Source organism: Neolamprologus multifasciatus, chromosome 12 (assembly GCF_963576455.1).
Source record: "Neolamprologus multifasciatus chromosome 12, fNeoMul1.2, whole genome shotgun sequence".
Taxonomy (NCBI): Eukaryota; Metazoa; Chordata; class Actinopteri; order Cichliformes; family Cichlidae; genus Neolamprologus; species Neolamprologus multifasciatus.
The window spans coordinates 3,247,046-3,270,457 of record NC_140450.1 but is presented as its reverse complement, the minus strand read 5'-3'; the positions used below and the strand labels follow the sequence as shown (position 1 = coordinate 3,270,457).

General features: G+C 42.0%; 1 protein-coding gene across 10 annotated transcripts in view; it reads right to left on the bottom strand.

Moving 5' to 3' along the window:
• Window positions 1-23,412, bottom strand: part of wdfy3 (WD repeat and FYVE domain containing 3) — a 136,448-nt gene that overhangs the window by 66,830 nt on the left and 46,206 nt on the right. For 9 of the 10 annotated variants that reach the window (XM_085180291.1, XM_085180290.1, XM_085180285.1 and 6 more), the window contains exons 9-17: window positions 21,703-22,182; window positions 21,484-21,594; window positions 18,979-19,172; window positions 15,585-15,856; window positions 15,196-15,393; window positions 13,661-13,744; window positions 7,806-7,995; window positions 7,287-7,501; window positions 3,872-3,984 (exon numbers count right to left, since the gene is read on the bottom strand). In XM_085180291.1, the coding sequence (XP_085036417.1) occupies window positions 3,872-3,984; window positions 7,287-7,501; window positions 7,806-7,995; window positions 13,661-13,744; window positions 15,196-15,393; window positions 15,585-15,856; window positions 18,979-19,172; window positions 21,484-21,594; window positions 21,703-22,182 (1,857 nt within the window). The remainder of the gene's footprint in view (window positions 1-3,871; window positions 3,985-7,286; window positions 7,502-7,805; window positions 7,996-13,660; window positions 13,745-15,195; window positions 15,394-15,584; window positions 15,857-18,978; window positions 19,173-21,483; window positions 21,595-21,702; window positions 22,183-23,412) is intronic. The other variant, XM_085180292.1, reaches the window with a different exon arrangement.

Here is a 23,412-nt window from a genome sequence, read left to right as displayed (position 1 = left end):
CCTGTCCTGAGCTGGACGCCAGGTTCAACTTGTCTTTCAGTCTATTTTTTGACTCTAAAGCTATGAAGTTTCTTTTACATAATACTGGGTTGTTTCGAACTGCCTCTTTGCTGCCTTCAGTAAAGAGAGGGTGACCTTCATCGTCCGTGCATGCTTCTGGCAGTTTTCAGCTTCTCACTTTTTGCCTTCATCCTTTTCCATCTGAGGAAGAGATGAACCTTCATCTGTGTGTGATGTGAATCTACACTGACCACACTCAGAATGTGTGTTTATGTGGCCAAGCTGTTTAACTGCTGTAATAATCCAAGCAGAGATAAAACTCTGCCTAAGCAGAGGCTCTCCGACTGGATTATGGAGGCTATCTTCCCAGCATCTCACAGAACCAAAGGTTTCTCTTTGCCTCAGGGTGTGAGAGCAGCAGGGGATCGGAAACCTCATGTGCCCCATTTAAAGGGGTCCCTGTGAGTGATATCTGTGCTGCAGCTAGTTGGCCATCACCACACACTTTTGTTCTGGTTCAGTGACAACTGGGGGCATTTATACATCCCTTCCATACTGTATGTGTGTTAGCAAGTGAATCAACTGAAAGCGAACAGCTTCTGTTCCCTGAAGCAGAGGAACGAGTACAAGACAAAGTCCCCCCACTGAGACGCTGGGCTCAGTCAGGAGTGTTTATCAAACTGAGGGACGTATATGTGCAGGAGGGGCCTCAAATATGTCATTACAGGTCATCTGGCTTAAAGCTGTGGTTCAAAGGTGTCTTCAGCTGGCACACGCAGGGACGTCATATTCCACACTGTACTGCTGCATGTTGTTCCTCTTCTTCAGGGAACCAGACTACAGTCATAACGTTTGTTCTGAGTCAGAAACCTTATTAATCTTTCCATAGCTGGATCGGTATTAGAACAGGTCACCCAGATTAAATTACTTGGTGTTACCATAAACCACCACCTTTCATGGTCTCAGCACATCAACTCTGTTATTAAGAAAATGGGACAGGGCATAGCTATAGCTAGGAAATGCTCCTTTTGTATTACTTCTTCAATTATGAAAGATGTCATTAATGCACTAGTATTATCTCATCTAGAGTACTGCTCAGTCATTTGGTCAGCAGCTAATAAGACAGATCTGAACAGACTTCAGTTAGTCCAAAATAGGGCAGCCAGATTAGTGTTAAGGTGTTCATATTATACAAGTATTGAAAAAATGCACGATAAACTTTCTTGGCTTTCTGTACAAGCTAAATTATACTATGGCTTACTTGTATTTTTAAAGAAAGCAATACTGGTAAACACACCACACTTTTTTATGCTCAGTTGCAGCATCCAGATGAAATACATAATCATGCTACACGATTCTCAACTAACCACAATTTAGTAACTCCTCGAGTTAAAAGTAACTTTTTGAAAAACTCTGTTATATTTAAAGCATCTTTTCAGTGGAATAAGTTGCCTTATGCAATTAGAGAATTGGCTTCTATTCATAATTTTAAAAATGACCTAAAAGCCTATTTAAGCAGTTTTTAATTTATTTGTAAAAATTGTAAGAGGGTAATGTCACTTGTAATGGAAATTGTGTATTTTGTTTGAGTGTTTTTTTTTTAAATATTTACATGTTTACATTTTCAGAATTGTAAAACCTTATTGTGGATGTAAGAGCCAAATTATGTGGACATTTTGCATCCAACTCATTGTGTAACATTTTATTTGGTGGTATTCGTTTGGGCCCCAGGAAGACGAGCAACCACTGTTGTGGAAGCTAATGGGGTTCCTTATAAATAAACAAATAAACAAACCTGTTAAACTGTAAAGAATGAGGCCAGGAATTAACATGACCTTCCCTACATATCAGAAGGTCTTAATGGAAAGATAATACAACGCTTCAAGAGAGTTAAGTTTAAATTTGGCTATTACATTTTTAAAAAGTATCAAAATCAAACTTTAAAAAACCCTTAAACCTTAAAAATAGCCTGATTTTAAAACCCCGGAGCAGAAATATATGTTTTTTCTCACTATAGAGGCCTTTTTCATGCAAATGTGTAGTCGGAAACCCAAAAGAACACAACACATACAAATTAACTTCTTACTCTTAGTTTAAAGCAGCTTGTGTCATCTCCCCATCTAACAGTGGTTTCTCTACTGTTTTTACAAGTCCTAAAAATGTCTTGACAGAATTCCAGCACTTGAAAATTTGCATTTGTTTATTCAAAATAACATTTATTTTCCAATTAGATTAGATTCAGAGAGAGTGATAAAAACCCCTTACAGCTTGGTCCGCCCATGAAAACTCCCACAGCACTGAAAACACCGACTGCGAGTAGGCCACATTAAATCAAACCTGGATTTTCATCGCCCCAGAAGGGCGATAATAACGTCCCGCGCTAAGGTAACATATTTCACCTTCTATTGAGAACACGGGTCGTCTCATTTCTAAAGCGTCAGCAGATGTGACAAAGACGAATTGGATGAAAGCAAGAATTACAACAGCCATCAATGGCAGCTAATAAACCAGACTCTTCTCACAGAGAAAGATGGCAATATGTGCTCTCCCAGTGGCTGTCTGTAAAGAGCAGTAATTACTGGGGCCTTGATATCCATTCTCAGCTGGGAGGAGACACAATAAGCAATTAAGACATGCTGAGAAACCCAGAAAATTACAAACATTAGCAGCTGTTGATGGAAAACAAGCCATTTGCATTACATTCGCAGAGGCGAGCCGATCTTTGTTTAAACATGGAGTTTACACATCGCTTTAATCAGTGGACAAGAAGACCGCTCTAACAACTTCCTGCTTCCAAAAAGCAACGAAATGAAAAGCAGCTAAAGCACGTTGAAATGACGCCATGTGCTAATTAGTGTATCTATAAGTCCTCGAGTCATAGCTGCATTCTGTCTACTGTCAGCTGCTGTCTGAATATATATAACATATAAATAAGCATTACAGGAAGATTTAATTGGTAGGAGGGCTGGATACGAGCGTGCTCATCTGTGTCGCCGTGTTAGCTATTTGATACTCGGGGTTCACGCCGCTTCTCAGCCGGTGACAGCTGGGATCAACTCCAGCGCTCACAAGATCCCAAACTGGATGAGCGGTTAACAACACGGATGCATGGAAGGACAGGTTAGGTTTGCCTTCTATCTTTGATCCGGCACGGAAACGAGGAGCTCTGGATAAATCGTAAAGACCACTCTGAAAGCACACGGACCATCTGAGCATTTTAATCTGGTGTTAAGGAACTGAGTAAAGCTCATACGCTAACATCAGATGTTATTCTTTGGAGAATTCATCATAGAGCAAAGAAAAGATGATTCTCCTTTTTTTTTTTTAAAGCTTTTGTTTAAAAAATAAATAAATAAAAATGACACTTTCTCCCAGGAGAAGCCCGCATCACAACGGCAGATGGGAATCGCTCCCAGGTGGCACATCCTTCATAGCTGCACTTGGAAGGCTGCTGTGAAAAGAGCTCTTCAATTCTCAGCTATTACAAAGTGAGAATTTTACCTGTGTAGGTAAAAGAGACTATATTTGTTCGACTAATACCAAAGAACTTTCTGTGATAGGTGATAAAACAGAATCACAGAGGTTTCTAAGGTGGTTACCTTTTAGTCAGCACTTTAATAACACGTTTGAGGCCTGTAACCCAACTATAACAAATACTTATGCAGGCAGTTTAATCATTTATCCTGGGACAGATCCTATCTGTGTGAACGCAGTGTGTGTAGTTGGTATGATCCAGTCTATGCACTTGTAAGTGTAACACCAAAACCCGACTTGTGTTTTATTTAATATCTCTGACAAAAAACACTTGTAGGAATATTTCACTGGAGATCTGTGGAACAGTGAGTACAATGATCGAATGTTACAATCTTACTTCTCATCTCGGCGTCGTAGCTGAGAGAGCTCGGTTTGTGCACCCGGTAGTTCTTCAACAGCTTCTTGTCCCAGGCGCCACAGTTCAGCGGGTTCCCGAGCCGTAAGAACTCCCTGAAGGGGAAGATAAGCAGGAAGTCAGGGATAAAGAAAGAACAAAGAAAAAACAATTAGGCCAGTATCACTGCTGAACTTCCTTTATTTCAGTGTAATTAACCTTATTTAAGTAGCGCTCCTGTTTTAAAATAACCTCAGCCTTTGTTTCCCCCCCACTGTTACTGAAAATCAAAAAGTCCTTTCAGTGACTTTAAGAAGAGCGACTTTGTTTAGGCGAGCAACTAAACTAAAGCTTGGCTTCACACTTCAATCACCCTATTATCAACATGTGGAAAGAGGAAGTGAGCGTGCATTTGGCAGGGAGGTGTTTTTCAAAAGTGATTACTTCTATACCCAAATGCACATTTTGCAGATACGCTCCCTAATATGCACGTAGATGGTCCTCAGCCATAAGTGAAACGAAATGAAAGGTACAAACTCGTGTCCAAACTTTTGCCATTAAGAATGCAGAAATCTTTTAAATATAGTACCTGGTAGAGGTGGGAATCACCAAACATCCCACGATACGATATTATCACGATACTTAACGCACGATACGATATTATTGCAATTTTTAAAATTATTTTGCGATATTCAGATTCTGTACATAAAGGTAAACTTTATCAATATTCATTTTCTCTAATATCAAAGTCTCACACTCAGTCTTTCTCTCATTTCAGTTTTATTGTTGACAAACTGAACGGTTTGTATTACAGTCTAGTCCAACTTAACTGAATCAACCATCTGGTACAATTATAGCTATTCTGAACTATGCAGTTTATGAAAACTATGCAGCCCCTTCAGCAACTGAAGAATTTGAAAGTAAATTAAAACAAAATATAATAAAACACATTTGGACAGTGAAGGAATGTCAGGATTCTTGCTCAGAAAAAGGATCAACATGCTCTGAAGTCAGAGCACAAAAACCTTTTTTGTAACAAAATATCAATTTCTGCTGTCCCTGTATTGATACATTATTAGCAAACAAAATATCACGATACTACACAGTATCCATTTTTCCCCCACCCCTAGTACCTGGGCCGTGCTCGTGTAAAGCATGAGCCTCGAGGCCTATTTTTGCTCTTTTAGGCGCATTCCTGTTTTTCTATCACATAACCAATTAAAAACAACTGCAGGGTTTAGTCGTTGCACTCCCACAGGGTCCCCCTGCCATACTATGTCCTTTATGTTCGCATTAAGCACTGAAGCACATCCTAATTGGATGCAGTTTGTTAAGTCAGCAGTTACTTCCACTCCTCAAAAAGCTGAGGTTTACAGCGTTTTCAGTCTGTTTCAAAGTCAGTGACATGGTTGACTGGCATGTAAGTGACATGAATGCAAAGTGTTGCTGTGAATGTTTGTGTCTGCTGTCAGAGTGCTCGATGTGCGACACCAGCGGCTGGAAGCAGACGATATCGGAGCGGCACCGAGGAGGCAGAAAGACTCTGGAGCTTTGCTGCTGGCTGATGTTGACAGAGCGGAAACTAAATAAAAATGGGAAGAAGAAAGAAATAAGAGGAGTGGAAATATGAAGGGTAGGCCTGACAGGGAGGAAGGATGGGGAACAGGCTGACAGACAGCGACACGTTTACCCCAGCATAATTACAGCGGGAGGGAGAGAATGTGAGCCGGGCAGGCCGCATTAACATATGAAAACAACCAACCATGTGCACGTCAAATAACTTTCAGTCTTGTCCCTCAACCCCAATCTCCCATCTCACGTAACAAGTCAAGCGGGAAATGAGAATCACTCCGTTTTGCCTGCATATAAAATCCGTCTTCATTCAGTGAAACCCGACAATGCAAATGCGCATTAGCATGATAAAAAAACAAAACCGCTTTCCAAGAACAAAATGATTTTGTTCATAAAATATTATTTGCTCCAAGCTCAGGTTTGTGCAGAAAAGTCTAGACAAACACTTTAATGTTTAAAAAAAACCTGAATGTGAGGTATTACATCTCTTCATTGTTCTCAGGTTTTTGTGGGTCTGTCCTTTGGTTTCTTATTTACTGCTTAAATGGAGTAAAAAAAAAAAGAAAATCGAGCTTAAAAATAATGTTAGACACGTGTCACAAACACGACTAAAACCAATTTAAAAACCAGCTACAACCAAGAAACAGCTGAACATCAACTTTCCCTGAACAGCCGACCTTCCCTCTGAGACTTTAAACTGCACGCTGGGATGTTAATACATTTTATATCAATATGACTTTAAGGCTTTCTTTTTTTCATGTGGAAATAATAACCTGGACCGATATTTGGTTATGAATGAGATTTAGAGAACCCCCGTCCCGATGAAGAGTGGCTAAAGACAATGGCTAAGCTGGCGTCTTACGAAAAAGTGACTTATGGTTTATTAGACAAATTGCATCAATATGATTGTATTTGGTCCTTTACAAGCTGGCTTTCTGTAACTTGAAGAACAGAAGAGTAATGACAGAGTGGTGGTGTGGGGATTGGTGTGCGAAGAAAGAATAGGATAACTTTCCTTTGTTTTGGTTTTTGTTTTGTTTTTTGTTTTTTTGTTGTTTGTTTTTAAGATATTTATTTATGTAGTTATCCTTAAGTTCTGTTATTGAAGTTTAAAATGAAATAAATAAAATAAATAAAAATTGTTGATGACAAAAATGAATGAGATTTAGATCCCTCCTCCATCTAACAGTGATGGACAGTGATGGACCTTCATAAAGCAAAGTAATGCACCACCTTTACTCTTTTGTCTCTAATACTTCACCACAGATAAATCTGTTTTCATGTGATGCATTTGTTCACTATTTAAACCTGGTTGCTGATTCGGTTCCATCAGCAGTAAAGTACCTCATAAAACAGTGTGCATCAGAGGTTTATTGTGCTTAGAACTAAGAGTCTGAGCGAAAGCCTCATAAAGATTTGGGGGTATTTTAGGCAAAGGGACGACCTGCACTGACTTAAGGTTTGATGTAATGTTGGTTAAGGGGGTCTGAGGTTGGGTTTAAGGTTGTAGTATAAACAGTAATTAGTTAGACTAATAATTCATATTTTATTAATATAGAAGATGTTGATTGGCTCCAGCTGGATCTGATCTGGCTCCTAATCTGACCTTGTGTGTTTCTGTGATGTTCGTCAAGGATTTCATCTGAAACTTCATTTAGATTTTCAAAAAAAATGAATAATAGTTAAAATATTTGTTTGAGTTGTCTTGCTTTTATGCTCTTCTTATTTTAATCTCTTTATTATCATCTGAAACAGTCATTGTTGGGGCAGCATTTCAGTGTTGAAGCTTCTCAGTTTAGCTTTGTTGGCGCCTGCATCATGTTATCAAAGTGGCCAGCTTCAGTACCTGAGTGCTATCGGCTGCAGGGCCTGCGAGGCCAGCCTCTCGAACATCCTCTGCAGCGGCGGGTGCAGAGGGTGGTCTTCATCGCTGAGGGCCTGGCTGCAGCGCTGCAACAGTCGCTGATGGAGGCAGGCTTCACACAACACCTGCTGGTTCCTCTCGCTGTTCACCAGCAGCTGCAGGATGTTGGCGACTGCCAGCTGCAGGTCGAGGGCATGCTGGGAGGAGCAGAAAGTTGGAGAGCGAGATGTTAAAACCAAGACTAAGACTTAAGCTTAGTTTAAATCGCCCTGTAAAGAGGCAAAAGAGAGCAAAATCAGGTAAATGTGAGAGGGTGCTTTGGGCAATTCACTGATTAGAAAGTTTATTACCTGCATGTCATCATTCAATACGACTGACTTTCCCCTAAAACACACATATGTAGCTGACTCACACTGTCTGGCTGAGACAAGACACTTCCTGCCTGCCATCGAATCCCTTCACCCACTTTGACAGGAAGCACATTGCCTTTCATTTCCTCACCTCTGGCTGGCTGTCAGAGGACACGGAGGGCAGCAGGTCCACCATGGCCAGCACGGCCCCTGGGTGAATGACCACCATGTCTGTTGAGGACGATGAGGAAATGGGGTGGGAGGAGTTCGTTAAGTGGAGCTTCAGGTCAGTCAGGGCTTTCGCTGGTGCAGGGGGGCCCGACGTGCCGTAGTAACCGTGTCTGGGAGCACAAAGGAAGAGAGAGGCGAGTCAAAATTGGCTTTTTCAAAGCAAGCTGCATGAAAATATTCACATTTCACACAGAAGGTAAAAATACTGTGAATACTTTGCTCCTGTAAATATAAACTTTTCTTTTCATAAAGGATCAGAATGTTGAGTTTTTGGCCACGGAGAAGCCCGATTGTCCCCGTTAATGGAAGTTTGTTTACTCTCTAAACCTCTTGGGTTGCAACTGTTTACAGCTCCTGCTCTGCTGTAAAATATGTAAGTAGCTCACAAAAACAAAATCTTATTCATAATCAAAGTCACAGGATCTTCCAGGGCTCAGGGGGAACATTGCTCTCCTCCCAACACTGATCAGTGTGAGCATTGTATTTAACACCGACTGTAACTTTAGTTAACGCGAGTCAAGTTGTTTGCACACTTCAGAGATCGAGGTGTCAGATGGCTACAGCCCCCTACCCTCCACCCCCCACTGTGCAGGCAGCAGAGTAGGAGATCTGCAGGGGCCTGCGCTCAGGCAATTAGGCAAAATAGGCGTGTTCCTGCGATGCAAATCTCTCCTCAGGAGAAATGCAGAGCTGGAAAGGTTGGAGTCAGCATAAACGCTGGGGGGCTTGGCTGCGGGGCAAGAAAATGAACCAGATTGTTGATGTTCACAGCAGCTGGTGGATGCTTTAAACTCTTTTTGGATTCTTCAGAATCGAATCACTCGTTTAATTGATTATCTGCTGCCAGATAAAACACGAAATCTCCGTATGTTTGCCTCTTAGTAGTTTCTACCTCGGCTTTGAGTTGCTGATTTCTTTCATTATTTGTTCTGATTTCTTTTTGTTTATTCTGTGAAGCTCTCGACTATACATTAAAAAATCATCAGAAACAGAGTTGGCCTGATGCAGTGATAAACGCAGTGTAATGGAAGCAACATGCTTTAGTAAACGCCAGCTGTGCTGAAGGTGGTTAGAGCTCACACAAGCTACAGAGGAGGAAAGCAAGACTAAGCCGGTCAGGTTTTCAGGGATTACAAACCTTTATGAGTGCAGGTCATGCCTTAAAGACCTCTTAATATAATATTATCCCAACAGAGTACTTCATTCTCACTCTGCACAATTATTTGTGGTTTCTAAAAGTGGAACGTGAGGCAGAGCTTTCAGTTATCACCCCCTGTCCTCCGTAACCACCCAGACGGGCACCCTCTCTACTTTAAGATTAGGCTTAGGAATCACCCACTTTTCATTTTAAATCAATTTTAATTTTATTCCATTTCATTTATATGATCGCAACAACAGACTCCTCATATTGTAAGTTAAAGACCGTAGAGTAATACAGAAACGACCCCCTTTGAGCGACACTTGACAACAGTGGGAAGGAAAAACTCTTGTTTTACAGGAAGAAGCCTCCGGCAGAAGCAGGCTCAGGGAGGGGCGGCCATCCACCGGCTGGAGACGAGGCCTTTATGTAGCATTAACCTCGTCTACTCCTCGTCCTTTTCTCTCTATTTTCTCCTTTCTCTTTCCCTTCAGCAGATGATATAAGGGATTCTTGGAGCTTTTAACTAATAAGGTAAGGTCTTTAACTTGGAGAATAAAGCACCTCAATGTTACTGGTGAGTAGGGCTGCACGATTTTGCATAAAATGAGAATCACGATTTTCTGGCTTAGAATTGAGATCACGATTCTCTCACGATTTTCTTTTCCAGTATAAATATTTATTGCGCTTATTAACTGCACATCAACTTCGTAACAGTTGAGACTGAACATAAAAACAATAAATAAACATAAAAACAACAAATGTCTCACATTTTGTCGTTTCTGCAAAATGTTGTACTGCTTGAAATTCCGTCTCCACCGTTGCTCGACACTGCGTGTATAGAGCAGGTAGTGCAACAATAGAAAAATAGTTGCGGGACGGCACTGTGTAGCGTTTGTCTAGGGTGTTGATCGTTTTCCTAAATCCCTCGTTTTGCACAGTGTTGATGGAGCCATATCTTTGGTCAGGTGATAAGTAATAGCCTCCGTAATTTCTTTGTGCCTGCGGGAGTTCGACGGGTATAGGGAAGCGCTGTATAAGGTTCCCGTTATTGATGTTTGGGTGGTTGACCGGGACGGATTTTCTCCTGTCACTTTCTCGTCATCTCTGACGTGCTCTCCGTTGTTTTTTCCCTGCTAATTTTAGCAGCCAGCTTCTGTATCACGTGGTATAAGCTCCGCCCTTGTCATTTGTTGAGCAGGAAGAGTGAGCGCTTGTTTTCATGCAGATTACGTCCCGGATCAAAATGCGGTACAATCGTCGTCGTCTTTTTTTTGTTTTTGTTTTTAAATCGTTGTCATTTGGAAATAAGATCGCACATAAGTATGAATTGAGATCGCGACTTTCTAACTATTAATCGTGCAGCCCTACTGGTGAGGTGAATCGGTGCTATTGAACAGAAAAACTGAATCGCTGCAAACATTATGAATCTGATTTATTCTCACAATGCCTGATCACTGTGGCCCAGGAACCCCTCGTGTTTCCTGTCAGGTGTTTTGTGTAAATGGAGACTTAAAGCTTAAAGTGTAAAATCTTGCTTTATTTTCACGCTGCTGTTTCAGATTTAGCTGGCTCAGCGTGGACACAGTCTGAAAACATGAGGTATCCTAGCGTGCAACTGAAAGAGTTCCTTTTTCAGACTAAAGAACATTAAAAAAAACAAGAACAGCTTTTTCATGTCACTGTCATAAACATGATGATCACAGCGCTGATTGCTGCAATTTGCACATCACAATCACCGCCATGTTCGTCAAGGCAAAACTCGCTGTTTGAGCTGAGCAGCAAAATTACACCAGACAAGCTTTTATTTTTCTGGAACAATGAAAAAATTAGGTATTTAGCAACTTTCTGCCAAATAAACCTGAGTAAACTAAGGCTTCCTATCATAAACACACTTGTTGAAACGGAAGTAAAAACACAGGAAGCAACTGCGACGCTATTAAATCCACAAAGATCTTATAATGAAGTGCATGAGCAAGGACGAGTGCCCCATCATCTCTAATTGTCAAATTAGTCCTCCTCATGAATATGCAGTGTTGGAGCCGATCCAGACAGGCGGAGGGGGAGAAGTCTGCAGGGAAGAGACCCTCGGCCTCACCTTGACAGCAGACAGCAGAGCACATTTAAAATGTCCCGACCGGTTTTCCCTTTGTAAATGAAATTCAAATAGGAGCAGAGATTGGGTTTTTAGAGGGAGAGGGGCAATTTCAGATAGAAGAGAGGACAGAGGAGCACGGGAGGAATGTGATGAGAAGACAAACGCACTGTAATTTAGACTGAATCTGTCTGACAGTGTGGAGAAACGTCTCAGCGGGAGTCGCAACAAAATATGAATTCATTTAAAGCAGTTTGTGTATGCAGCTGAGAGCGTGAACTACTGTTTTAGTCATTCTACTGCTTTAAATTACCTCCAGTATTAATTTGCTTTTTAAAAAGGTCAAGGCTAACACCCTGTTTCAAAGAAATGTAGCCAGTAACATTTAATCAGGATCTTCTTTTGTCCGTGCTTCATTTTCAGTAGGGGTGGGGGAAAAAATTGATACTGTGTAGCATGGTGATATTTTGTTTGCTAATAATGTATCGATACAGGGACAGCAGAAATTGAAATCGAAAGTTTTTGTGGACTGAAACATGCCCTGACTTCAGAGCATGTTGATCCTTTTTCTGAGCAAGAATCCTGACATTCCTTCACTGTCCAAATGTGACAGTTTACTTATTTTAATTTAAGACATGTTTTATTTTAATTAAGTTTAAAACTTTTTTATTTAATGTAAAATTATATTTTGTTTTAATTTACTTTCAAATTCTTCAGTTGCTGAAGGGGCTGCATAGTTTTCATAAACTGCATAGTTCAGAATAGCTATAATTGTACCAGATGGTTGTTCAGTTAAGTTGGACTAGACTGTAATACAAACCGTTCAGTTTGTCAACAATAAAACTGAAATGAGAGAAAGACTGAGTGTGAGACTTTGATATTAGATAAAATGAATATTGATAAAGTTTACCTTTATGTACAGAATCTGAATATCGCAAAATATTTTTAAAAAATTGCAATAATATCGTATCGTGTGTTAAGTATCGTGATAATATCGTATCGTGGGATGTATGGTGATTCCCACCTCTAATTTTCAGGCTTTCAGATCAGCATTTACGTGTGAACAAGGAGTCAAAACACACAGAGAAAACTGCATTTACCTAAAAATACATTTTTCTTGGACGACATCACTTACTGCTAAACAGATGACTGTGACTCACTGCTGAAATATCTGCTGCACTCTTTTGGCAGCGAAAATCCTAAAGTTTGAATCTGATAAAACAGTTTGAGTATGATGTTGTGGATGATCTCTAAGCCTCTGGACACCCCAGCTAATATAGTTGTGTCTTTAACACTACTCATGAATAGTGCTTCATTTTAAAGGCCATATAATATGCTGTTCTTCTTCTCGTCTACCAGAGTAAACATCTAATGTGTCACGGTTAAAATTATCCTTATTTACTGAGCTCAACAAATTTATTAGACCAGCTGTCATAACCAGAAGAAAACAAGTATTTTAGGAATCTGTCAAAACTTGTTTCACACTTTCCTCTGAAAAAAGAGAAATTAAGTGTAAATAACTATAATTTGGCATCTTAATAACAAAAAACTAGTTTCGCTTTTCTTGCGATTTTTTTTTGTAAAATATGTAAAAAATTAATGAACAACAACAATAATAATATTTTAGCATTGACTATAAACTATTACAGAATTATGGGGAGTCATCCTGGTAATTACAGCAGTGTTTAGTGCATCTATGGCATAAACCGTACACTTTGTGGTGGTTTAATAAATCGTATACTGGCCGTTGGTCTATGCGCTCACTTCATCTAAATGAAGCTGCTTTAGCTCCTTGCTCTCCCTTTAAGTCGCCCTTCTTCTAATTGGCTGCCCCTCACAAAGGGGAACAGTCGGTGAGTGAGTGCGTCTGTGCTCTACGGCAGCGGTCCCCAACCCCCGGGCCTCGGACCGGTACCGGTCCGTGAGTCGTTTGGTACCGGGCCGCAAGAGTTGAGGCTCAGGTGTGAAATGTATAGTTTTCAGGGTTTTTATCAGTTTTCAGTGTTATTTTGTTATCGTTTTTATCGTTAACTCGGTTTTCCTGGGTCTTTTCACGTGTGTTATGAATAAATCTTCTTTTTTTCGGTACCGGTAGTAGTTTTATTTTGTTGTATTTATCCGCGACACCTTAAAGGCCGGTCCGTGAAAATATTGTCGGGCGTAAACCGGTCCGTGGCGCAAAAAAGGTTGGAGACCGCTGATCTACGGCATCATAAAGATCAAAGAGTAAAAAAAACTGTCTGACACTGTGTGTTCAGAGCAGCTTGAGTGTGTCACATGGATTACCAGCACTTTGGGCATGATTACTTGATTACTATGAGCAGAAAAAGCATTAGGTCCTCTTTAATGTTCACATGTGTCTGTTTTAAAAATGAGGAAACAAGTTTAATTCCTGTAAAACAGCTAAAAGTAGCTCTATGTGACAGTTAACGGATCAGTGGTTATTCTGGCACACAGCAGGTCTCTTTTAGTATCTACTGAAGGTAAGCATGACAGAGAAGGAGGGATGAGGGTGAGGAAAGTGACAGAGCGCTGTAGCTACCTCTTCCTGGCGAGTGCTGGCGTGCCCCACGGGGAGGGCAGCGAGGTCTCATGAGTCAGGCAGGGAGGCACCTGCTCCGCACGACTGCATCGCGCCACGCGCGCACACATTCAGACACAGGCATGCACACACACGCGGCCGTGCAGATGGGCCAGACCGAGGATGAACAGCCAGACAGCGCCAGAGGTTAAAGGAAGAGAAACAGAAAGAGAGAAAAGAAGGGGAAGAGGTTGTTAGTGGAAAAGTGACAGAGAAAACAGGATCAGAGCGCCAGCTGGGGCACATGCACAACGCCACCTACACACGATCCTGGCATGTAGCGTGAGGAGATTACTTTAATAACTGCATTATTAAATATGGATAATCACAAAGTTTAAAGTTTGTTTTAGACCTTTGTGGTGCAAACATGCAGATGGGCTGTAATTATCCAAAAACATAATAAATTAACATATCTTCAACTCAATTTGAGCTCAAATTAAGCGACTACAATCTGTCACAAAGAGCAAACAACAAAGTCTTGAGAGTTTTTCTTTTGTTTGCAGACGAATCGTAGGCGCACTGAAGTTTGGAATATTTGACAGCTGAAATGTCACGAGTTCTGGAAACATGACAGCACCACCAGGCTGTGCAGCTTCTATGTTATACTGCACGTGTGTGAGCGAGCAGCCACACTTTCAGGGGTTTCACTATGGTGCAATATGCACACTGCTGACAGGCTGTGGTTGTATCTCAATTCAGGGTCTGCAGCCTTAAAGGCCGCATTTTAAGGCCGATTACGTCACAGCGACGCGACGAAGGCTGTCCCAATTCGAAGGCTGCTCGAAATGCGGCCCTCAAATGCGTCCTTCATTTCCCTGAATTTTAAGGACGTGGCGGTGTAGACTTCGTGGCCCAACATATCCCAGAATGCATAGCGCGGCGGTGGGTGTGGATAATTTTGCCAAAAAAAAAAAAAACGGCAGATGAGGGGCACCTGAAGAGTAAACTTTAAGTAAGTACTGAATATTATGTCACTTATTTATGTGCAAATGTTTACTAACGAAGAACATTAAAACATTCCTGTTGGCCACATGTCGGCAAAGTCATGTGACATTAGTGACGTTTGTACTAACTTGGTTTTAAAGCCTTTACTTTAAAATATACGCCGTTCAATAGCTGAGCTTAATCAGAGAATGATCAAAGCTCATGTAGAAACAAACAAACAAAAGATTTTCTCCTTCATTTCTGTCAAACAAAGCTGTATGAAACGTTTCCAGCTGTTAGTATCATGGTTGCTAGGCAACCTGGGCAGCGCAACGGAGGCTACACCGTCCCATTTCACAAGCCTCGCACTTCCGGCCTTAGCGGTCTATGAGTACGCGGCCCTTGAGGATCGTTGAGGCTGCAGACCCTGAATTGGGATACAGCCTATTATATCTGCTGGTTATTGTGTGAACAGAGGATGGTGAAATTATAACATACAGATTGTGCATTCAGAGCTATATTTATTATTAATCTTGAATAAATGTTCCTAACAAAGTCTTTGCTTTGCTGACCTGTCAAAAGAATCTGTGGCCATCTTGTACAGATAGATGAAGAGCTTGCTGCAGTGCTTGAGCGTAGGGCAGACGCTGTCTCCTGCACAGCCTCCGGGGACGGCCTCGTCCTCCAGGAGCCTCTGGAAAGGCTGAGCGTTGGAGGGGAACACACTTGTGGGGCCCAGCTTCTTTGTGTCTGAGAAACAGCCCAGCAGCCTGGAGGACGGCAAGCAGTCGTTAGGAGACGGCAGAATTACTCATACAAACAATCTTAACACTTCCAAAAGTCTTCATTTCACTCAACTTCAACTATCTGGATGTTTTTCTGAAACTGTGGTCTACTCGACTGCTTGGTGTGTTGTGTCCACAAAACAAAACGTCTTCTTTCCTAAACAGGCGGTCCTTACCTGACCGCGTCGGCCAGCTTCTCGTACTGGATCTCCGTACGGAAGAAGTGCGAGTTGGCCGGCTCGTAGCGCATGGCGGCGGTGAGCGTGCAGAAGACTGTGTGCAGGAGCTCGAAAACTTGGTTCTGGTTCACGCGCTCCCAGCCGTGTCGCAGCGGCTGACACAGCGAGCGCTCCATGGCCACCAGGAGCGAGGTGACGTAGACGAAGCCGCCCACCTTGCGGAACACCGTCCGAGTGCGGTGACTCTCTCGCAGCACGGATAACAAAGCCTGAAGAGAGGAACGATTATTTCATTGGGATGTTTACAGACGGACGCGTCTACAAACGCTACTGTTTTTGCTTTAGCTAACGTAGCTCGATGCATAACGTCTTCTGACGATGTCACACGCCACGTTTCTCCTTCCCTGACAGATCTGAACTTGCTCAGTTATTTTCTCCTGTCTTAATTTCTTTTTTGTCAACCCATTCAATCACATTTCTATTCATCAACTCATTTTTCCTCTCGTTGTTCTTTTTCAGGGACATATTTACGAGCCCCTCTGGGTTTCTTCGCCCCGCTGCACCGACTCGGTTTTTACGGTTTGTATTTGCAAGCGACCAAACTGAAACATCAAACTGTAACCTAGATATGCGTCTGGGGAGGTAAAGAAAAAAACTGCCTGAGAACACAGAGCGACTATGACAGGCAAAGTTTTTAATTGGCAAACAGGGAGAAAAATGTCTGCGACCGACAGCAGGTGAAGCTTTTGAATGACACCGGTGAAGTGTGGCGTCAATAAAAACTAAACAGCACCACCGGGGGCTTTTTAATATCATCACCTCTGAAGTAAAAATGATGGAAGCATGTGATGCACAACTAAATGATGCAGACTTCTCTGCATACTGCAATAAGTACATGTGCAGTATTTCAATCAAGAATATAACAAACTAAAGAAGTACTGGTACTAATGTTACTCAGGCTAACGTGACAGTCGTGGATATCTGAAAACAATCAATACATTATTTTTATACATTTGTAATGATAACGTGAGGATAAATAACTCTTTAAACACCAGGACGTCAGTGTGGAGAGCAGAAGACGGACCACAGTAACCAAATTCAATCTTAAAACTATTCCATAGTTGATGAAAATGATTTATTTATGAAAACTATTTATTTTTCCTGATTTTGCTGTACTGGAATCATCAATTTAATTCTGATTTGCACAAATAACTCTCATTCTCTGACACTCTCAGTACCCTGAACTCATTTATTAAACAAACTTTTTTATATTTATTTATTTTAAATTTAATGTTTTAATGTTTTGGTTTTCCCACAACACCTGGGATTGATTATTTAAGATACTGATTAAATAATCAATCCCAATAATAATCACAGACCGTCTCAGAGGGGGATGTTAAGTGGGGGAGAAGAGCATGAAGGTAGAGAAATGTAGGGAGGGAAATAGAGGAGAAGACAGAGAGTGGAATGCAGGGGTGAGGAAAGATGAAAGGGAGTGAAGGAAGACTGGGGGGAGTAAAGAAGATGAGGGAGGAAGATAGGAAGGCAGATTGGGAGAAAGAGAGGGAGGAAGGCTGGGAGGAATAGGTGGTAGGGAGGGAGCAAAACCAAGGAGGGTGATAGGAATGAAGAAAGGAAGAGAAAGAGAGGAGGCAAGGAGGGAGGAAAATAGTCAGGAAGGGAACATGATGGGAAGGCAAATCGGCAGGAAGCGAAGGAAGGACATGGAGTGGAATGGGGGATGGTGGTAGAGAGGGAGAAGTGAACAGAGGACAAAAAAGAAAGAAATGGGGCGAAAACAGGAGGAGGGTCGAGTCCTTGGTCGACCGCTTCAATTTCAGGGTTTTGATTTAGTTGTGAATATTCTGTAGTTGCACAGGATGCTTTGCTTCTGTCCAGTCGGTGGGACAGGCTTATTTGGCACCATGAGCACAGGCGCATCAGGAAATGCTGAAAAAACCCAGAAACTCAAAGGGGTAGATCAACTCCACGGTCTTGACTTCTGGAGACTGTGGTTTGTGGAAGGCACAAAGAGTTGTCTCAGACCGTCTAGGACAGGGCTCGCAAACTCGCGGCCCGGTGGCCACTTGCGGCCCACGCCACCCCTACTTGCGGCCGTATACTGACGTGAAGAAATATAATTCAATATTGGCCCTTGAAGTAAAACTCAATGCCGTCTTTTCTTTTGAAACATTGGTGGGACGTTAAGAGAGCTGTGCAAAAACTTCTGTCTGCAAACGTGAAACGAACTAAAGCAATGCTGTAAAGGGGAAAGGCTTCTACAAGACACTGAATCATGGGATGTTCCTAGCTTTTCACCTAGATGCAATAAGAAAAACTAAGAACATCCCATGTTTTGTTGCTAAGGAACACGCCACCAGTGAAATCTCACAGAGAACTGCATCCCAGTACTGAGAAATCACTGCACTGGATTTTCACATTTCACATCGCCCATTTCTCAAGATTACAGCTAGAAAAGTAATGAGTATAGCTGGGACCTATAAACATGTCCGACTGGAGGGACGGTGAATAAAGGAGACGTAAAAACTGTTACACGTTGCACCACTGATCCAGCTGTTTCCTGCTACTTTAGAAGACTTACAGACTCAGCACAATGCTTTTAAAACCAATCACAGGATGTTAAAGACATCCTCTTCCTGGGGAATTGCCACCAGGGTACATCTATACGCACATAAAACTTGGGTTTTGGGGTGTTAAGTTTACCAGCCATGGGGAGGCTTTAGGGACAGGCTGTTCTCTCTCAAGATATATGCGTGGACACCTTCACAAGGCTGGATTTTACTCTGGTATCTCTCAGAGGGTCTGCAGTGTGTTAGTGTAAGTGATACTTAAACTCTGAAGAAGAGGGAGGAAAAATTATTAAAGTCAAACCAGATTTGATATGAGTTCTTTGGAATCCTTTTTAGGGCGGTAATTAAAATCCCTGATTAACGGAATTGGAGTAAAATGCTGACGGGTTAATCCAAGTAAAGCCTCGGCATGTGAATAACCTCGTTTGAAGGAGTGGAATCTGAAAATGCAATTACGCTTCAGCAGATGAGCCTCGCTCACATCCTGTCCGTGTGTGAGTGAACGTGAGTGTAGTGTATGCTTTTATGTGCACCTAGCTCTCAGTGCACCTTGTTTGAAGCGATTACTGTATGCAGGGCTTCAAATGAACATTGATTTTTTAAATTACAGACTTTCCTTTCTCAGCCATCTCACTCAAATTCACAGACGGGTGTTTTTTAGTGTCCACTAAAACAAATGCAGCAGAAGTAAATGTAAAAAGACACATAAACTGCACAAATTAAAGGAATATAAGTGGTGAATCCCAGCAGAAAGCGCCTCGACAATATTGATTAATACAAAAGAAGACGTGAGCCGTTACCCTCAGTATGTCTGTCTTCAGCTGCAGCTCACTGGGCGGTGCAGAGTGCATGAGGCCCAGCAACGTTCCCATGTCGTCGTCGCCGCTGGGCGACAGGACGAGCTGCTGGATGATGAGCAAAGCGTGTTCGCGACACTGGCGGTACTTCACGATGTTGTGAACGCAACGTGCGCCGCCGAACTCTCTGAACAGAGCTGCAAGAAAAGAAGAAAACACAAAACATAATGAAATCAGGTCAATTAATGAATAAACCACTTTGTTGCTGGTGGGTAGATTTCAGAGTACTAAAAACCTGTGGTTGCAACGTAATTAAAGACTACATCCAAGTTTTACTACGGTCGGCTCTAAAGTTGAGTCGCGATTAATGTAAACGCTGAGGACGCGCTGAACCGTTGCGCTGTTTTTTGCCGCTGTTAGCTAATGTTAGTCGCTGTTAGCCATTGTTAGCTACTGTTAGCCAGAGTTCAACCATCTGTGACGTGGATGTTCCTCTGCTGGACTTGGAAGCTTAGTTAATAATTATATGATGTGAAAATGTAGCTCAACTGTTAATCAGGTAAGTGTGATTTTTAGCTGCCATGATGCTAGCTCATAACTTGTTGTTTAGCCGGCTCCTATCAGCTGTCTGCAGACGTGAGGATGGTAAATCTAATCTGCTGACAGATTTGAGACTACGCTAGTGGCGCTTTCATCACATTTTTGTTCATTTGGTGAAGAGGACTCCTTCTCTGATCATAAAACATGGGTATGATGCTTTATATCGTTAGTCTGAAGGTGCAGACACAAATTTAAATGTCTTTTACACCTCTTTTCTGCCTTTGATGTACTACGTATGTACGGCCAAACTTTAACCACATGTAAAACACAATTAGTGAAACAGGAGATTTCCTTCTGGCCACAGGATTCAAATATGGTGTGGGTAACATGCTGGCTTCCACAATCCACAAACCAGCTCCAAAGTATTTTTAATTAATTAATTTTGAGTTTATGAGAATGCATCAATTCATTGGAAGATGCAATCACACTATTCTATGTACAGTTTCCTTTTTCTTCTATTAAATTACCTTTAAATACTTTCATTCACTGCAAGCCTTGAAGATTTGGTTGTTGCTTCGAGGGACCAACTGGGCCCCAGAATCACCAGAATACTCGTCTCTTTCAATTTCCCATTTTAATACCTTTGATTTGTAAAATGAAAATTATGAAGTTATGCACAAATAACCTCCTTCTTTTAAACATTTATAAGGAACATTTTGGCATGTTCAAACTTCTTCTTAAAAACCCATCTGATAAATGCTTTACTGAAAAATATTTTTGTAACATTCTTGATATTTATTCAAGTTTATCTGCAAATATAAAAACTTGACCAGTCCCGTTACTATCATTTCTTTCTAATCTTGCTCAAGTCTCTCCAGGCCAGCTGAGGAGGATCGAGCGTAAAATGTAAATGTAATCAATGTGTCAGAGTGAAGCGCTCCAAATATTACACACGTCCTCGTCGTCCTCACCGAACCACCCGGTCGTCATCATCAAGGTCAAACGGCGCTGTGAGCTGTCAGGTTCTCACTGCTGCTTATGCTTCACTTGTGATTCACTGCATTTCTACAGCTGACCGACGAATGATGAGCGTGTAAAATAAATGCAATAACATCGTTTATTCATCCCTAGAGGAAAACTCTTTCCTTTCCACTTCAACAGGGAGGTCAGAGTTCAAGGCACGTCATCCTGGAGATGCAGAATCAATGTCTTGCTCAAGGACACGTCGGTAAGGATGGGGAACGGAGTGTGTGTATTAGTTAATTTTAAAGGTACAGTCTGCATTTTAGTAATATGGCGTTTTTTCAGGAGACATTATTTGCACTGAAAAGATCTGATTTAGTGAAAAGCAGCATCAGAGCTGAGACCCAGCAGGACCTTATAGAGACACAAAGTCGTGTCATTTTTCTGTAAAACTGTCTTTATTATCGTTTCTATTGATTGATAGCACTGACACTTCAAGCTTGGCTACATGATAAGAATCAGGTACTTAAGAAATTAATTACTGAGGGACAGTCAATCGAGTTGTGCCTCCAAAGTCCATATTAATCTATAATTATTCCCTTCACATAACTAAAAACATTTCTGTGTGGATTTCATTTAAAGTGCTGCGATCGTGGCTCAAGAGTTGGGCGTTCGTCTTGTAATCAGAAGGTTGCCGGTTCGAGCCCCGGCTCGATACCGTCGGTCGTTGTGTCCTTGGGCAAGACACTTCACCCGTTGCCTACTGGTGGTGGTCAGAGGGCCCGGTGGCGCCAGTGTCCGGCAGCCTCGCCTCTGTCAGTGCGCCCCAGGGTGGCTGTGGCTACAATGTAGCTGCCATCACCAGTGTGTGAATGTGTGTGTGAATGGGTGGATGACTGGTTGTGTAAAGCGCTTTGGGGTCCTTAGGGACGAGTAAAGCGCTGTACAAATACAGACCATTCACCATTTATGCTTTTTAAGAAACTGTTGAGTTTATGAGTTTACCTGCGTTAGTGTTGGTGGTGTTGGAGCCCTGCAGGAGCACAGTCAGCGTCTCCATCACCAGCCAGGCCAACTGCTTCTGCTCCTCCGCCACAGTGTTGTTTTTGCAGTCAGCTAAACATGGAAGGAAACACAGAGCGAGAGGACAGAGGTCGATATTAGACGGGATTACAACTGTGATCCAGTAAAATCGTTTCTAAAAATCCACCAGAAGCAGTTCACCTTGGTCATTACTGTGTGGTTGCTGTTGTGAGGCCGGTTCTTTGAGCAATGCCGCGTACTTGTGCAGCAGGTTGACCAGCACCTCCAGCAGTCCAACCTCCCGCAGCACGTCGCTGAACACCGGGTCGTGCCTGGCCAGCTTCAGCAGCGTCCGTACGGCGGTGATGCTGCAGGCGTGCGAAGTGCTCGATTTGAGGAGCACGCTAACGCTGAAGAGTTCCTTACACGGCACATAGTTGAGGCTGAACACTACAAACTCCAGCAGCTCGAAGTACTTGGTCTGAGCCTCGGGGAGCTTGGCCACACGCTCTGCAAACTGAGACAGCGTGTGCTGCGACTCTAGGATGAAATAGTTGGCCGGTTCGGCTGCGTAGATGTTTCCGATGGCGTCCAGGAGCATGCACGCCAGGCGGCTTGTTTTGGCCCGTAGAAAGGCGTTTTGGAGCACCGCAAAGGCCTGAATATTACGCACTGTGTGGCCTGAAATTTAAAATACAAAGAAAAGAAATTAAATATATATATGGATCAACAATTAGAAACAACGGTCTCAGTCATAGAAAATTTGCTCTGTTTTGTATTTTCTGTAAATATCCAAGATTGTTACATAACAGAGTCCCAGACGGGTTTAATACAAACGATTTAAACAAAGCCAGCCTTTCTCTGCCTTAGCTGGCTTATTTCACTCAATGAGTCGCAATTAAATGAATAATTTATGTGTTTTCTGGATTTTGTGGTTAATATTCTGTCTTCTTCCATAAAATGAGACAGTATTCATTTCTTTGTAAGTGAGCAAACTTTCAAATTCAGCAGGGGATTTCCGTATAGTCAACAGGAGACTCTTCCTTCAGTTTTTGCTGAATCACTCCACTGAACTTTTTACAGCGACTGCAAAACGTCTCCTTTCTCTGACCTCTGTTACTCTAAACTGCCGTCTGTCACAGTTAACGGGGCAGATACACGATACTTCAAATTTCTTCCCTGTTGTCACTCTTTGTTTTTTAAATATGCACGTTTCCAGTTTGCTTCGTTGAGTTGATACTGGAGTCTTTATACGCAATAATCTTCATTCAGTGAGTCAACAAAAATATTTTAGGCTTATTTTAAGATAGCTTAAGTTAGCTATGACTTTCACACTCACAGGACGACACTAAAGAAAAGGAGCGCTGAAAGTGTGTGTCAGCACATAGCCTCAAACACACACAGCAGTTAAGTGGATGCGGCGGGTTAATTAGGCGTGTAAGCGCACCCTCGTACCATGATGGCTCCTGGTAATGACTCTGTGCTCAGCTGGAACTGTCACTAGGTGGGTAAACACAAGTGTAACTGCATGTGCTTGTGACTCAGGCAGGGTGTATGCGGTTAGAAACCCAACACGCTGACAGTGAGTGTGTTACCATGTGTGACTGGGTGGAGGTGAAAGGCGGGATACAAACACCACAGCTCCAAAGAAACTGTGTTTGATTCTAAAGCACTGAAAGCTGAAAAGCTAAACGAACCCACACAAAGTCAGAATGACAGATAAATGGAGGGAAATGTTATTTTAGTCATTTGCATTTGCTTAAAAGACAAAGAAATGAATAAGTAGAGATGGACTAAATACAATTTTAAGTTAACCCTTTAAGACCTACCATAGAACCAAGTCCACCAGAGCTTATATTATATTTTTACATGCTGTGGAGCCATTTTTGGGAGGATTTCAAGTTGCTATAC